At 37.1% G+C, this 15,200-nt stretch overlaps 1 protein-coding gene across 1 annotated transcript in view; it reads right to left on the bottom strand.

The window, feature by feature from the left end:
• Window positions 1-15,200, bottom strand: part of ESF1 (ESF1 nucleolar pre-rRNA processing protein homolog) — a 60,369-nt gene that overhangs the window by 20,020 nt on the left and 25,149 nt on the right. The window contains exon 9 of the mRNA XM_068987396.1: window positions 865-986. Within this exon, the coding sequence (XP_068843497.1) occupies window positions 865-986 (122 nt within the window). The remainder of the gene's footprint in view (window positions 1-864; window positions 987-15,200) is intronic.

A 15,200-nucleotide genomic window follows, 5' to 3' on the forward strand; every position in this document is an offset into this window, starting at 1 on the left:
ATTCAGTTCCGAAGCCCTCTTTCAATACTGCAGTTCTTGTAGAGCACAGGGACAATACAGTGCATAGAAAGAGCACTGGAGCACGAGATCTGGAGTCTGGCATCAGCCTGGCAATTAACGAGGTGCATATTCTTAGATGAATCACTTTATTTTCTACAACTATCAGTATAAAACATCAGGGTTGAACTAAAAGTAATCATTTAAGATTCCTCAGGTTGTAAAATTCTCTGAGTAGTGATATAATGTTAAGATAATGAACGAACTGCTAGGATGCTGCATTTCATTGACAAGACAGAATATTTTTATTGGCAGGAACCCTAAATGTGTCTGTTACTACTAAGGACTCTAACTCTGGAAAGATGTTATTTCTGAATCATGGGAGTCAAATCAGATTTAACACAGACAACATACTAGCACAGACAAAATATCTTCAAAAAAGGGATCTAATGACAATATGTTAAAAGATCTATACACAAATATTGAAAAACTTCAGAAATAGTGAAAACAGCATCTTGAGAAATATACAGAAAAAATTTCATTCATTCTGAAACTGTCTCTATATATGCTCAAGTAAAAATGTCTGTATCTCTCTCACAGACACAGAACAGAATCAAACTGTCTTACATCTAGAAATCTACTAAACTATGCATTTTATTGAGGTAGCACATAAATGCAAAATATTAGAGCACAGCATTTACAGTGGCTCTGGGCTTTTACAGGTTTCATGCATCACTGTGTAGCCTTGCAGAGAACACTTAACCAACCCCAGTGAGTGGTTACATTATGAGACAATGGGTGCCAAGCACTGGTACCTTCTGATACTTAGTGGCTGCTCAATAATTATTCAATCACAATTATTGATACCTTCTGTTTCTTTTTCAGTCTTTTTTTCTCTTTCTTCTTCTCTAAAAATTGTTCCCAAGGGGTCAGTTTATCCTTTCCTTCCAATTTGTTTTTGACCATCTCTTCTGCACTTTCTTTAAGGCCTATAAGGGAAAATACAAATAGTTTAGTTTAAAATGTTATATCTTCACTCACTTAAAGATGTAATTAACCAAAAAGGATTATTTTAATATATTTACTAGAGAAACAAGAAAAAATGCAATACTCCAATGTCACAGAGTAATGTAGTATCAACTTACATCAGAGCTTTTTACTAAAAACAAACAACTATAAACCTAACCAAACCAAAATAGATAAACAAACCAACCCAGCAGTTAAATATATAGTCAAGCTACTAAAGAAAACTCCTTTACTTAGGCTCAAACTGTATTTCTTGGTATGTAATTTAACCACTTGAGACTCTAAAGGCAACTGTCTTTAACACAGTTATTCCTACTTGCTTCTGTTGCCCAAGTAAAAGCTTATATTCCCTGGAAACTATAGGTGAGTAACAAAAATTGATTACTAAGGCAATCTCCGTGGAAATACCCCAGGAGGAAAGAATTCTTGTAATTTCTTATCAAGCACTCATTCAGTGAGTACACATCTTTAAGATCAAAAGGGCCATCAAGTTCAGATTCCACTTTGTATGGTTTAAGTTCTTTCAGTGATGTTATCTGCTTGTATAGGGTTCTTGCTCCTTATATTCTATGGTTCCTGAAATGTTTCTCAGTGGCTAATGCAATAACTAGAGAGGGATGAGAAGAAAGAAAAAGCCCCAAGGCTGATCTATCAGTTCATGAAAACCTTACTACTGCCACAGTAAAGGAAATATAATGACTGTGTGACCTTTGATAAAACAAATGTTTAATTTGGAGTATTTTTGGAAGATCATGTTCAGTTTGGAAAGAGGGGTCTTTAATATTTGGAGAACACAAAATCCATTACAAAATTAATGGAATGATTCGACAGACAAGGTCAATCCAGATCATCTTCCCAGATACATTCTAAATTCTAAGAAAGTGAAAACCATTCTAAGGATATAATTCCCTTCTTCCCTGATGAGTATACTGAGACTGAGGATATTCAGCAACTTGCCTAAGAACCTAGAATAAGGAAGCTATATACAGCTAGACTTTTAACTCCTAATTATCCTCTGTACTATTACCAGATCCATCTAAAATGCTTGTTTGATCGAGAATAAAGAAACGTATAGTCCATGAGTAAAATCTAAAGCTTTGGGTCTCAGGTTCCTTATCTGCAAAGTGCAGCTGGGCTGGATCAGAAGCATACAACTTCCTCCTCCCACATACACTGTTTTTCCTCTTAAAGAAAATATCTGGTAAAAGTCCAAATGCACAGAAGAACTGAAAGCCATACTTCGGGTCCTAAGCCCCAAAGAATAGCATGAAACAGCTGGAACAGATGATTTCAAAGATCCCCTCTTTGGCTTATAAACCAAGACTTAATCTCTAAATTTCTATAACTCAGAAAAGCATTAAGGTATATGCATACTCCTTGGAAGGAAAGTTATGGCCAACCTAGATAGCATATTAAAAAGCAGAGACATTACTTTGCCAACAAAGGTCCGTCTAGTCAAGGCTATGGTTTTTCTAGTAGTCATGTATGGATGTGAGAGTTGGATTGTGAAGAAAGCTGAGTGCCAAAGAATTGATGCTTTTGAACTGTGGTGTTGAAGACTCTTGAGAGTCCCTTGGACTGCAAGGAGATCGAACCAGTCCATTCAAAAGGAGATCAGTCCTGGGTGTTCTTTGGAAGGAATGACGCTTAAAGCTGAAACTCCAGTACTTTGGCCACCTCATGTGAAGAGCTGACTCATTGGAAAAGACTCTGATGCTGGGAGGGATTAGGGGCAGGAAGAAAAGGGGACGACAGCAGATGAGATGGCTGGATGGCATCACCAACTCAATGGACGTGAGTCTGAGTGAACTCCGGGAGTTGGTGATGGACAGGGAAGCCTGGCATGCTGTGATTCATGGGGTCGCAAAGAGTTGGACACGACTGAGCGACTGAACTGAACTGATAACTCAAGGTTACTTAGATTCGTTTTTACAACACACTACTGCTTCATGTCTGATTTATGAGAATACTCTGATTTATGGGATGCCAAATTAGAAACTCAACTCTCAATTCAAAAATGTTTCTTGTAAGAAAAACATAGTTCACTTTACTAAGCAGTTTTCAGGAGAAATGTGAATTGTAGAAAACATGTCCAGATCTCTGACTGAAGCAACAGATACAAAGCACCTTAGGAAATGTAAACACTGGTACTCACTTGGGAGAAAGCAGCAAATCCTGACAAAACAAGTTGGTTTCAAATAGGAAAATAAAATAATTTATATATTATGCCTGTGGGTCAGCACACAGTCCAGTCAAATTCTAAATGCATACTACTGTTATATGTTTAAATAATAATCTTTAAGGTATTCTACTACAGTTTCCTCAAACATGAAGACAGATTTTACTATTCCAAAATACTAAATTAAGCAATACATTTAGAGTCCCCCACCCCACCAAAATGTCTTCTATGGTTAATTTTAATCCTCAAAACATAAACTTTATTCCTATCTAGGCATGATGTTAAGAAAGGTGTTTCTTTCACACGACCAGACCACTGGTTTAATGGGTCTCAATCTCTAAGAACTACTCCAACGTGACGACTGGGTCCTGACATTTTTTGGGGGACGTGCGTGGATATCCTTATAATTTGATAAGAACTATGGAATCTCTCTCTGAAACACTGTACTAGAAAAACTTGTCTACAATATTCAAAAGTTTATAGATCTTCAACGCTCATTTCTGTGGAAGGACCCAAAGGGCCTCAGGCAAACAGCATTATGGGACAACAGAGGTCTCGAGGAAGGTGGGAGTCTGTCTCCCAACTTCAAGACTTACTGGTCCTGACATTTGCAGGTGCTACATGAAGGTTTCTTATTTCAGTATGACTGTCATTTTGGACCAGATAATTCTGTTGTGAAGGACTATCCTGTGCATTGTAGGATGTTAAGCAATGTATCTGGTCTATCACACTAGTTGCCAGTAGCTCCAGTCACGAAAATCAAAAATTTCTCCAGAATTGCCAGTGTCCTCTTGGGGAGAAAAATCTCAACTCAGTGGTTCTGAGTTGAGAACCACTGTTCTTGACAATGATTAGAAGTCACTTCTGAAAAGAAGGGCTGTATTTCAATATTTGTCTCACATAAACTATGTATTATTTTATTTGGTACTTGATTATAACAATGTCTTTCCTACTTTAGCAACTTCAACTGAGTATGCCTTTTCTTTCAACCAGAACAAAGGCAGCTAAAGTCACCTTCTTTTGTATTCCATAATATTTAGCATAGCGCCAGACACATAGTAAGTACTTAATAAGCACTTAATTGATCTGTCTTGAAGAAAGAATTCTTATTGTAAGCCAAGTGTTTGATCTTTCATGTTTGGAACATAGTCTTTCCAACAGAAAATGAATCAAAACTTTAGGATCTAAATAAATGGCCTTCATCCCCAAGCTGTTCATGAATTTTTTTTAAGGAACTAAAGCTCTAGAATAATTCATGAAATATCATTCTTGGGAAATATTTTTCTGGTATTTAGTTTGTTTATAACAATAAAGAAATAGCATCTTCGGTTAAATCCAGTCTGAAATTTTTTGCTTGGCTCTCACTTAATACACCAAAATAGTAGAATGACAAACACATTGCAATGAATTAATACACCACCACGATAACTTAAAAATGCTTTGTTCTTGCTGTCATCATGAGGTCATTTAAATCTCTTTGCCACAGATCACAGCTGTTTATATTCTAAATTCTTAAAAATATGCCCATCCCAGAAGCTTCTTGGCATAAGCACAAGAACATTCTTCGAACAGTTTTAGCCTCATTTGAGAGCAGCCACTATGACTGAAAAACAACTTCATTATAAATATCTAGTTTTGTGCAAGTTTGTTTTTTAAAAATTTTAAGCATATAGTCAAGGGCTGTTGAATTAGTTAAAAATAACATTAATAATCCTACAAGTAAGAGGTGAGAAACTCTTTAAAACCAACCATGAACACAGATGACTCAATTTTAACGATAATAATTTAAGTGCAATTTATTCAGAATTATTTTGGCAGTTTGCATACACACAAAAATACTTTCAAATATTCTTTCAAAAGCCACTAAAATAAGAATATACATTTCTTCTGACCTAGCTCATTTCAAATTTTGAAAAGTCTTCAAAGGGCAGGACATGAATAATAACTTACAACAACTCAACTAAGTACTATAGTTGGTTTTATTTATAAAAATAAAATATTTTAAGATTTCTGATATAGGCTGAAACTGGCACTTTTAAAAAATGTATGTGAGAACTCAGGATCCACTGAAAATATTTATGAACACTTATGGTTCAATCTTTATTTATGTATGTTGTATGTTTAAATGAGGCCATGGTAATACTCAATTCCAAAAGTAGCTTCTAAAATGTAACTAACTACCATCACCAACTGAACTTCCAACAAGGAATTCACTCTGGGTGTAAGGGTTTTCAGAGGAAAATAACCAACAGTGCCCTGAGGAACACTGACATCAAAAATACCCCTTCAAACTGGTCAGTTTTCTCCAATGGTGGGGGGAGAGAGAGATTTACTTATCCTTTAAGTATATCATATATGCAAAACTACAAATCTTTATAATGAGAAAGATGAAGATTTGAAGTGTTTTCAACTTGGTTCAAGATTTGTTTATAACAAGAAGTTGTTTAGAACATTGTTCACAATTTGGTTCATAATCTGAACTTCTGTAACTTTTTTTCCTTAACTCTTACAGTATATATTCTTTATTCTGCTCTATTTAACACAGTTGCAACTTTATGTTTATTTGTGTGAACTATTATTAATGGCTATCTCCCTTACTAGGTTGCAAGCTCCATGATGGCAGAGGCTGCAGCTTGCTTTTTTTTTAACCCCAACAAAGGTAACCCTATGCTAGTGGAGGGCCTACTACACAGCACATGCTCTGGTGAATGAATGCAAGTGCAACTGAAGGGATACATAAGTCAAATTTGTTCCCAACCTTACAAACAGGGAGCAATAATTCATGAAATTAGAAAGTAAAATAACAACTAGCTCTGGGAACAATAGTAAATAACAGAATTTAACAATCAGCCAGACAGAGCCAACAAAAGCTCTCTGTATGCACTTAACACTGTCAGAATACCGTTACATCTACTACATGGAAACAACACAGACAGTTATAATAAAGAGAAGAGAGCAGTAGAGGTAAGCTACTTCGACTGGGAAGGCTTCTCATGTAACACTCGATTTTTCTGTTTCTCCTAAAAAAAGTCAATGAAGTATTCAAAGAAGACATTCCAAAATATGCACTAAATGAATAGATGTTAAGGCTTTTTATTGTTGTTCACTGTCCAGAAGCCATTTCAGTGGGTAGCAACTGGTTTACGTTTGCCTTGAATTTGAGTTTATCATCCTCTACCCTCTTCTGAAACCCCTTCTACTCTCCCATAAGAAGGATGTCTTCCATTTGCAAGTATATTCATTTCACTGTGAACTGAGCTGTCCCTGCTTCTTAGAATCAAATGTTCTTACAAAGCTGACTTCAAATACAAGACATTTGGGCTTCATTAGGAAGCTATTGTTTCCTGTATTTGTCTGTACTTTATGTGTATGTTGTCTTTGCCTTTCAAGTAGCTTGTGATCATAATGTACATAACAGCAAGCTGTCCTTAATACTCACAGAGTAAAACTCTGGCCGAGTCTGATGAAGCCATTCTGTTCTTTAATCTGTGGCAAAGAATACTGAAGAACTACTTTTCTATTGTCACTTTTTATACATAATGTTTACAGACAAGGTAGAAAATAAATGAAAACTTAAATGAATGGCTAAGACATAAGGAAGCTAAGGGAATTTTTTAGAATCTAGTCAAAATAAGAAAGCTCAAAGAGAAATGTTTAACTAGCTTAGAAGTAGGGATTTTCCTTGAGGACATACACTAATCTGCTCTGGTTCAGCATGGATCTCGGGTTTTAATGGGCTGCTAGCCAAGGAGGCAGGGGACTGAGTTTGGAACTCCAACTGATTGCAGGTCTCAGCAGAGACCACCACCACGAGGCCAGGGTCCTTTAGGAGATGATGCTCCTCCTCCAGCGGTTTAGAAGGAATACACGCCTTTCTTGGCTTTGGCCACGGGCAGAACAAAAGAAGTAGAAACATATTTTCTCCCTCAGAGAATTTATAACCACAGGCCCACAGATCCATGGGTTTGTGGCTAGGATTCACACTATTTGTGTGGCTCCAAAACCCTAATCCAAAAATTTGGTTTCAATTGGTCCAGGATTGGGAGTGCCCTTAGGTACCTGGCAAATACTCTCTAAAAGAAGCATGTTTTTTTTGACTCAGGCCTCTGAGAATTCCCATAGGTAAAGAAAGATCCAAGAACAATGAGATCATAATCAAAATTCAATACGAACCAGAGTAAACTGAAACAAAATAAGTCAGACCTACAAAGACTAAAGATTTTGGAATTATAAAGAATAAAATGTCAGCACATTTTAGAGAAACAAAAGAAATTAAAAGGTAAGATTATTAAAGGTATAAGACAGATTAGAGGGAAAAAACTTCCAGAAATGAAAAACAACTGAAATTATAAAGTCAACCAAGATAAACAGAAGACTGAGGTAAAGAAAAAATTAATGAACTGAAAGAAAGAACTGAAGAAATTACCTAGCATGCTGCACAGCAGACTCAAAGGTATGGAAGCCATGAGTTAGGTTCAGAATAACGCACCACACAAATCAAATGGGATTCTCAGAAGGAGAAAATAAAGATGATGGATAGGTAATATTTTAAGAGAAAAGGGCTAAGAAGTTTTTGGAATGTTTAAATGAATGGGGAGTTATTGATCTTCAGAATTCTGGTTATCCAATTCATTCTAAGCAAGATTAAAGCTACCAAGCAAAAAATGACCTAGATATATACCATAGTGAAACTCTAGAATATGAAAGTATTTTAAAAGCCAGGGACAAAGACAGCACTGTGGAATAAGGTCAACTCTTTCCATGACAGGGTTCAGAAGTGGGCCCCTGGGCCCTGGGATTAAAACAGTATATTCTTCAGTTACACTGGCCTCACTTGTAAAGGCCTCCTCACATCAAGAGGAGTCAAGGCAAAGCCTTGAATGTAAGGTAAATATGCCCCTCCCTAGAAAAGGATTAAGAGGTTGGCATATAGTCAAAGCTATGGTTTTTCCAGTAATCATGTATGGATGTGAGAGCTGGACAATAAAAAAGGCTAAGCACTGAAGAATTGATGCCTTCAAACTGTGGTGTTGGAGAAGACTCTTGAGAGTCCCTTGGACTACAAGGACATCAAACCAGTCAATCCTAAAGGAAATCAACCCTGAATATTCATTGGAAGGCCTGATGCTGAAGCTTCACCACCTGATGCAAAGAGCCGACTCACTGGAAAAAGCCCTGATGATGGGAAAGATCGAAGGCAGCAGAAGGGGACAACAGAGGATGAGATGTTTGGATGGCATCACTGACTTGATGGACATGAGTTTGAGCAAACTCCAGGAGATGGTGAACGACAGGGAAGCCTGGCCTGCTGCAGTCCAAGGGGTTGCAAACAGTCAGACATGACTGAGCGATAGAACAACAAGGCTGGTGCATCCATGGCAACAGCAGATACTCTTCCCTCCCTAATTCTCATCAGTCACAGCCTCACCACAGTCTAATTCTCAGAATTTATCCACACACCCACTCGTCTGTCACATCTGCCTCTCCCTTCAGTTCTCTATCACCAAGTTCTCTGGAATTCATGGTACATCATCAGCAAAAACCCAACCACTGTATCTCTGAATGCTTTCCGCATCTTCTTGCTCTAACTGAAACCTGGCTCTCTCCTGAAGGGTCTGCACAAGGCAGCACTTTCAAGCACTTGCTGCTTATGGTGGTGGGGGCATCTGGTTTCTTCACAGAGCAGTCAGCCTAGGGCAAGGGTGGGTATATGAATCAGTAAAGCTCTCTATCCAGTTTTAGAAAGTGTTAGTGGCCCAGGGTTAGGCAGAGTAACTTACTGACCAATAAATCAGGGACCCAATCAATAGATCCTTACAGGTTTGAAACTCTGGTACCTGACAGAGGTGGTATGTCTGAGTTCTGGGGGTAAGGAGAGATTTATTCTATAAAAAAAATTAAAAGGATCTGCCATGCTGAAGAAGTTGAAATTGAATTCCTACCTTATATCATAAGAAAAAAAAAAAAAAACTCTTGATAAATCAAGCACTTAAAAGTCAAAAATCAGTCCCAAATGATACAAATCCACCCTTCACACCAATGTTAATACACCTAAGAGCTTTACCACAGAATTCAGTCATTTAAAGAATCTAATTCGATGGTTTTTAGTCCATTCAAAGTTATATGCAACCATCACCACAATCAATTTTAGAACATTTAATTCTTCTCAAAAAGGAACCTTTCTTTCTTCAGGTTCCATCAGGTTGAAGTGTTCAAGTCCCTCCCTTCAGGTTGAAGCATTCAAGACACTTCAACACTGCCCACCCCTCAACCACTTATCTCTATGGTTTGTGCTGGATATTTAATATAAAATCTGTGCCATTTTGTGACTGGCTTCTTTCACTTAGCATAATACTTTCAAGGTTCATTCACTTTATAGCACGCGGCAGTACTTCATTCTTTATATGTACCCATACTTTTTAGAAATATTTAATAAATGAGACGAAAATATATACAACAGAGAACAAAGGAGTGAATGCTGAAATCTGAACGATGGTTATTCTTAGGCAATGAGAAGCAGGAGAGATCAAATGGATGGATTTAAGTTGTTGCACAATTCTAGTTTTTGTAGTGTTTTCACTTATTTACTAAAAATAAACAAAAGAGAGTCATGCTGGATCAATGTTAAGAGTGTCCTAATCCAAAGACTGTAATTAATGAACTCACATGAACTGGAGATTCATAAGAATAAAAGGACACATTTAGTACATTTGCCTATACCACTTTTGTTCTGCAAAGAACTTTATAGAGGAAATAAAAAGGAAAATCATCAACTAGAAAAAGTTATGTGCAAAATATGCCACTGATAAAAGATGAGCCCAAAATATAGGAGAACGCCAAATACAGGAAGAACTCCTAAGAATCACTAAAGCACAAAGAACACTACACTAAAACTGGTATCAAAAGATATGAATAGGTATTTCACAGGTAAGAAAGCAGGGAAAAAATGGTTTTTTTCATTAGTAATTAGGCAAATGTCTGAGCAATCCTTTAAAAACATGTCAGGCCACATCATCTCCATTTCCCGTTGTCTTTCTAGTACAAGCTAAAGATCATCAGAGGCCCTTTGTGATCTGGCCACCTCTCTGCCCTCACCTTCTACTACTATCCACTCTCTGGCTCATTCTGCCTCATTATTCCTGAACAAATCAGAAATGCGTTCCCCTCAGGGTTTTTGCATTTATTGCTTCCTCTGCCTGAAATGTCCTTTCCCAGGATAACACATAAGGTACAACATACTTCCCATTAGCTCTTTGTACAAATGTCATTTTCTCAATGAAGCCTTCCCTGACTGTCCTGTTCACATTGCTACCCACTCCCAGCCCTGAACTTCCTATGTCCTATCCAGGTCTTATCCTTTTGCTTCCACAGCCCTTAATCATCATCTGATTATTTTACCCATTTATTAGTTTACTAATTCCATTCCTCCCCGCTCTCCCTCAATGCACACACTAAAATGGAGGACTCCACAAAGGCCTAGATCTTTGTCTGTTTTGTTTAGTGCTATTAGAGAAGAGTTTGGCACACACAGCAAGAGCTCAAATAATTTTTGAGCCTAACACACAAATTAAAACCATAATGAAACACCATTACTTATATACTCAATTGAAAAAAAACCACCCGACAATTACCATTTAACAGTGAGGATACAGAGCTGTGCAAACTCACACTACCAGTTAGAGTAAAATGCTACAAGCACCTATGAAAACAATCCAGCATGACCTTGTTAAGGTAATTGTGAGTATGCTATACAACCAAGAAATCTGATACATATCCAAGAAGTTCTATATATACCTTGGTGACAAGTCCAAGAATATTCACAAAGACACTGCTTATAAGAGCAAAATACCACAATAGCCAGCAACAGAACAGATGTGATATATCCATAAAGGAATTCTATGCAGCAGTGAAAATTAATGGACCAATTCCATACATATGGATTATTGGTAACTCTCAAAAATAAAATGTTAACAGCAAAAAGAAACGACAGAAGAATACACAGAGGATGCTTTCATAAACTTCAAAATTAATAGAACTAAATAAAGACTTTAGGATACATGCATGAGTGGTAAAGCTATTATACAGAGAAGGGGAATGGTTAACATGCAATGTAGTTTCACATTTTCTTCTGGGAGAAGGAGGAGGGTGTAACAGGGACTGCAGACATTGGTGATGTTCTTTCTTAAGCTAGATACACAGGTATTCATTTAATTTTTTTCCTTTAAACTGTATACATACACTGTGTTTACCTTTTGTGTCTATGTTCTTCTTCCCCACAATAAAGTGTAAAAAAAAGGGTGTGTGTGTGTGAATGTTCACTCTTTGACAACCATGTGCTAATAAACTGGCTTTCACTAACCTTTGTCATTTAATTCCCATCAAAATTATAGGTCCTTAAACTCAGATCTTCTGATGTAAGCCCTCTGTGCTCTTTCCACGATCACAGTAAACTACTAACGTTATCCTAAACTTCATTATAAGAAGGTCTGTATCCATACACTTTTTAAAAAATTCCACCTATAAACTAATGGCCTGAAACTCAGCTGTCTGTTTTCCTCCCTGGGAGAGACTAGAGAAGCTACTAACATAATGGCATTTTGAGGCTGCAGTACAACCAAAATAGCATTTCTAAATCAATTAAACCAAAAAACCCCATCTTTAAGAAAAATGAAAAGAAATGAAAAGCACTTTGGCCTCACTAGCATTTAACTAGCTAGATTTTTCTTGCTGCTACACTCTTAAGAATTTTCTTCTACCTTTACTGGGATAAGTTTATATAAGTAAACTGTAATTCGGACCAGACTACTGTTAAAAAGACTTCCCAAATAACTATTAGTAAAGCAGGGTATTGCCAACCTTTTTCCTATGATGATAGATACATAAAATAATGCTGTACGGAACAATGGAGTAAATAGGAGAGACAACCAGAGGAGGAAACGCATCTGGAGTCTCTGGTTGGCCTGAAGGAGAAAGCAATCAATTCTTGGGCAAATCAGAAACTCACACGTGGTATGCTGGGTGGGAATCTCTGAAGCAGAGTATCATTTAAGGTTTACTCTTTCAACGTTTCTAATATTTGCAATTACCCCAGATCTTATTTCACTGGCAATGTCCTCTACTGCAACACTGAAAAAATTATAGAATAAGAGTTAACAGAGAATGAAAGTAACATTAAAATTTAGAAAATTTAGGACTTCGATTTATATCCATGGCTGCTTTTATAAGCGAGTGTTGTTGCAATTCTTAAGGATTCTCTATTGACAGAAATCTACTAATTTAAGACAGGTCAAGCATTCTGTGTGTCCAAAAAGATATCAGAATTTTGGAACACTAACAACATGTATGCCTAGAAACCTGTAGTATTCAACAGCAAATACGCAAAAGCTTTCCCTTGCCCTTTTTTTTTTTTTTTGAAACCTTCAGAACAGGTTACTAAACAGAAGAAGGCTTCTCAGAAGACAGGCTTCTTAGACATTGTCATACATGTGATCCTGGCCATGGACCAAAATGTTCCCTCATGCTGAGAAGTCTGTGCTTCTGGCTCAAAATTATGCATCCAAATAAACTACTTTAAAAATATTGTTAAATCTCTCGATGCCTCCACAGAAAGAAGGAGTAACAGTAACCTACAGTGAAATATACTTTATGACAATCTAAGCTGACGATGCTTAGGTCTTGGTGAATTGTGGTGGAGAAGACCGTCGAGAATCCCTTGGATTGCAAGGAGATCAAGTCAGTCAATCCTAAAGGAAATCAACCCTAAATATTCATTGGAAGGACTGATGCTGAAGTTCCAATATTCTGACCACCTGACGGGAAGAGCCGATGCATTGGAAAAGACTCTCATGCTGGGAAAGATTGACGGCAGGAGGAAGAAGGGGTGACAGAGGATGAGATGGTTGGACAGCATCCAGTCCATCAATGGATGAATTGGATAAGCAAAGTGTATGTACACACACACACACCATGGGATATTATTCAGCCTTAAGAAGGAAGGAAAGAAATTCAGACTTATACCACAGCACGGATGAACCTTGAGGACATTCTGCTAACTGAAATAAGCCAGTGACAGAAAGATAAATACTTTAGGATTCCATTTATATGAGATATTTACAGGAGCCAAAATCAGAGAGACAGAAAGTAGAATGGTGGTTTTCAGGGGTTGGGGGATGGCCAATGAAGAGTTGTTTAATGGATATAGAGATGTAGTTTCATAAATGCTTCTTCTGGAAATGGATGGTCATGATGGCTGCACAAGAGTATGACTGTTCTTAATACCACTGAACTATACCCTTAAAACGCACCTAAGATGGTAAAGCTTATGCTATGTGTATTTTATCACAAAAAAATTGGGGAAAAAACCAAATGTGTTAAAGTAGTGTAAGGATATATGGCTTTTCAATTTTAGGGGGACAAAAAAAAAAAAAAAGATGAGCAATAATGAAACTGCTGAAAGCAGTCTGAGTGAATTCTGTCAAAATAACATATGGAACATGTGTGAGAAAAATGACAGTTTGCTAGCCAGGCAGTTAGGATATAGAATGATGATGTGGGACAACCTCAAACAGAAAAAGCAAAAGCTCTGCTTTCAAGACCAAAGAATTCACAACTTCAAACAAATCAGCATAGCTGTGGGAAAACAATACATGAAACACACTCTCTGCTCTTGAATCAACTTCGGGCAGATTGTAAATCTAAGGCAAAGTCCAAAAAAGTACTACTGTCTGGAAGTTGTGGCTGCAGATGCAAATGGCGCAACTGACGTGATACACATGCAGAGATGGAAGGACCACATGAAGAGCAATGGCCTAGGCGCTGGCAACCAGAGGCCCTTATTGATTTACATACTTAACTGGGATCCTAAAATAGCAGACCAGTTCACCTAAAACTTCTAAACGTATGAGAATCTTGAGCACTTTGTGAAAATAGTGTTATTATAAAAATATCTTCAGTTTTGCTTTAGATTTTTTTTTTAAAGCTTCCTGGAAAACTTAAAAAAAAATTAAATCTCAACAGAGAAAATTATCTTTAAAATAATCCAGGAAATTCTAAGAAATTTACTGGCAACTCTATGGAGAAAATGTGCTAGCATTGTTCTTTTAGATAACTCTAGCTGCTTCTCATTTTTACGACACATTCCACAAATGATTCAAATGTTTATTGGTTTTTTTCTTTCCTTTTTGCACAGTAAAAAGTTTCAGCTTATTACCTTACAAGGCCCTTACAGTCAATCTGTTAACTGGATGATTTACAGAAGGAGTGTACACCTGAGTTTTAAAATTTGAGCCATCAACTAGCTGTGGCCAAGTAACAACAGTGCACTGCAAACTGGTTTCCTCCCCCTGACCAAAATATGAAGCAAAATGCAAACTCTTTTCAGCTTATTTGAAGTTCAGTTTTCCATTTAATGCTCTCCTCTACAATGAACTCAAAATTTTAAACTTCTGATTATTTTAAAAGTTTTGACCAAAAAACCATTTTTTTGTGACTATCTCAAATAATGGATATACACATAGCTAAAAGTAAATAGTGAACAGATTTTGAGAAGTCTGAAATTAAACTGTTTGAAGCCGGGCTGCCTAGTAAAATGGATGCCCAGCTAATTAAAAAACATTTTATTTCTAAATAAAGAATGAATAATACCATAGTCACAGTCTGTTTACGCTTCCCATTGGGTCACTGAATACAAAAAGGGAGACAGGATAAAGATGGGGAAAAGGAAATACAAAGGATAAAGAACAGATACCAGAAACAAAGATTTATGCTGTACACCTTAAACTCACAAAGTAACATACGTCTATTATATCTCAATAAAGTTGGGGAAAAACCCAAGTCAGATCCCACTGCTCCTTAGCTCAAACACTCCAGTTGCTTCTCATCTCACTCGGTGAAGACATCAAGGCCTAAAACTGGCCTGCAAGACCTTCTGACTTGGCCCTGTTACCTCTCTGACCGCATCCACTGTTCTCTCCTTCACGCCCTCCCTGCGGTCACACTG

This window comes from Capricornis sumatraensis, chromosome 15 (assembly GCF_032405125.1).
Source record: "Capricornis sumatraensis isolate serow.1 chromosome 15, serow.2, whole genome shotgun sequence".
Lineage (NCBI taxonomy): Eukaryota > Metazoa > Chordata > Mammalia > Artiodactyla > Bovidae > Capricornis > Capricornis sumatraensis.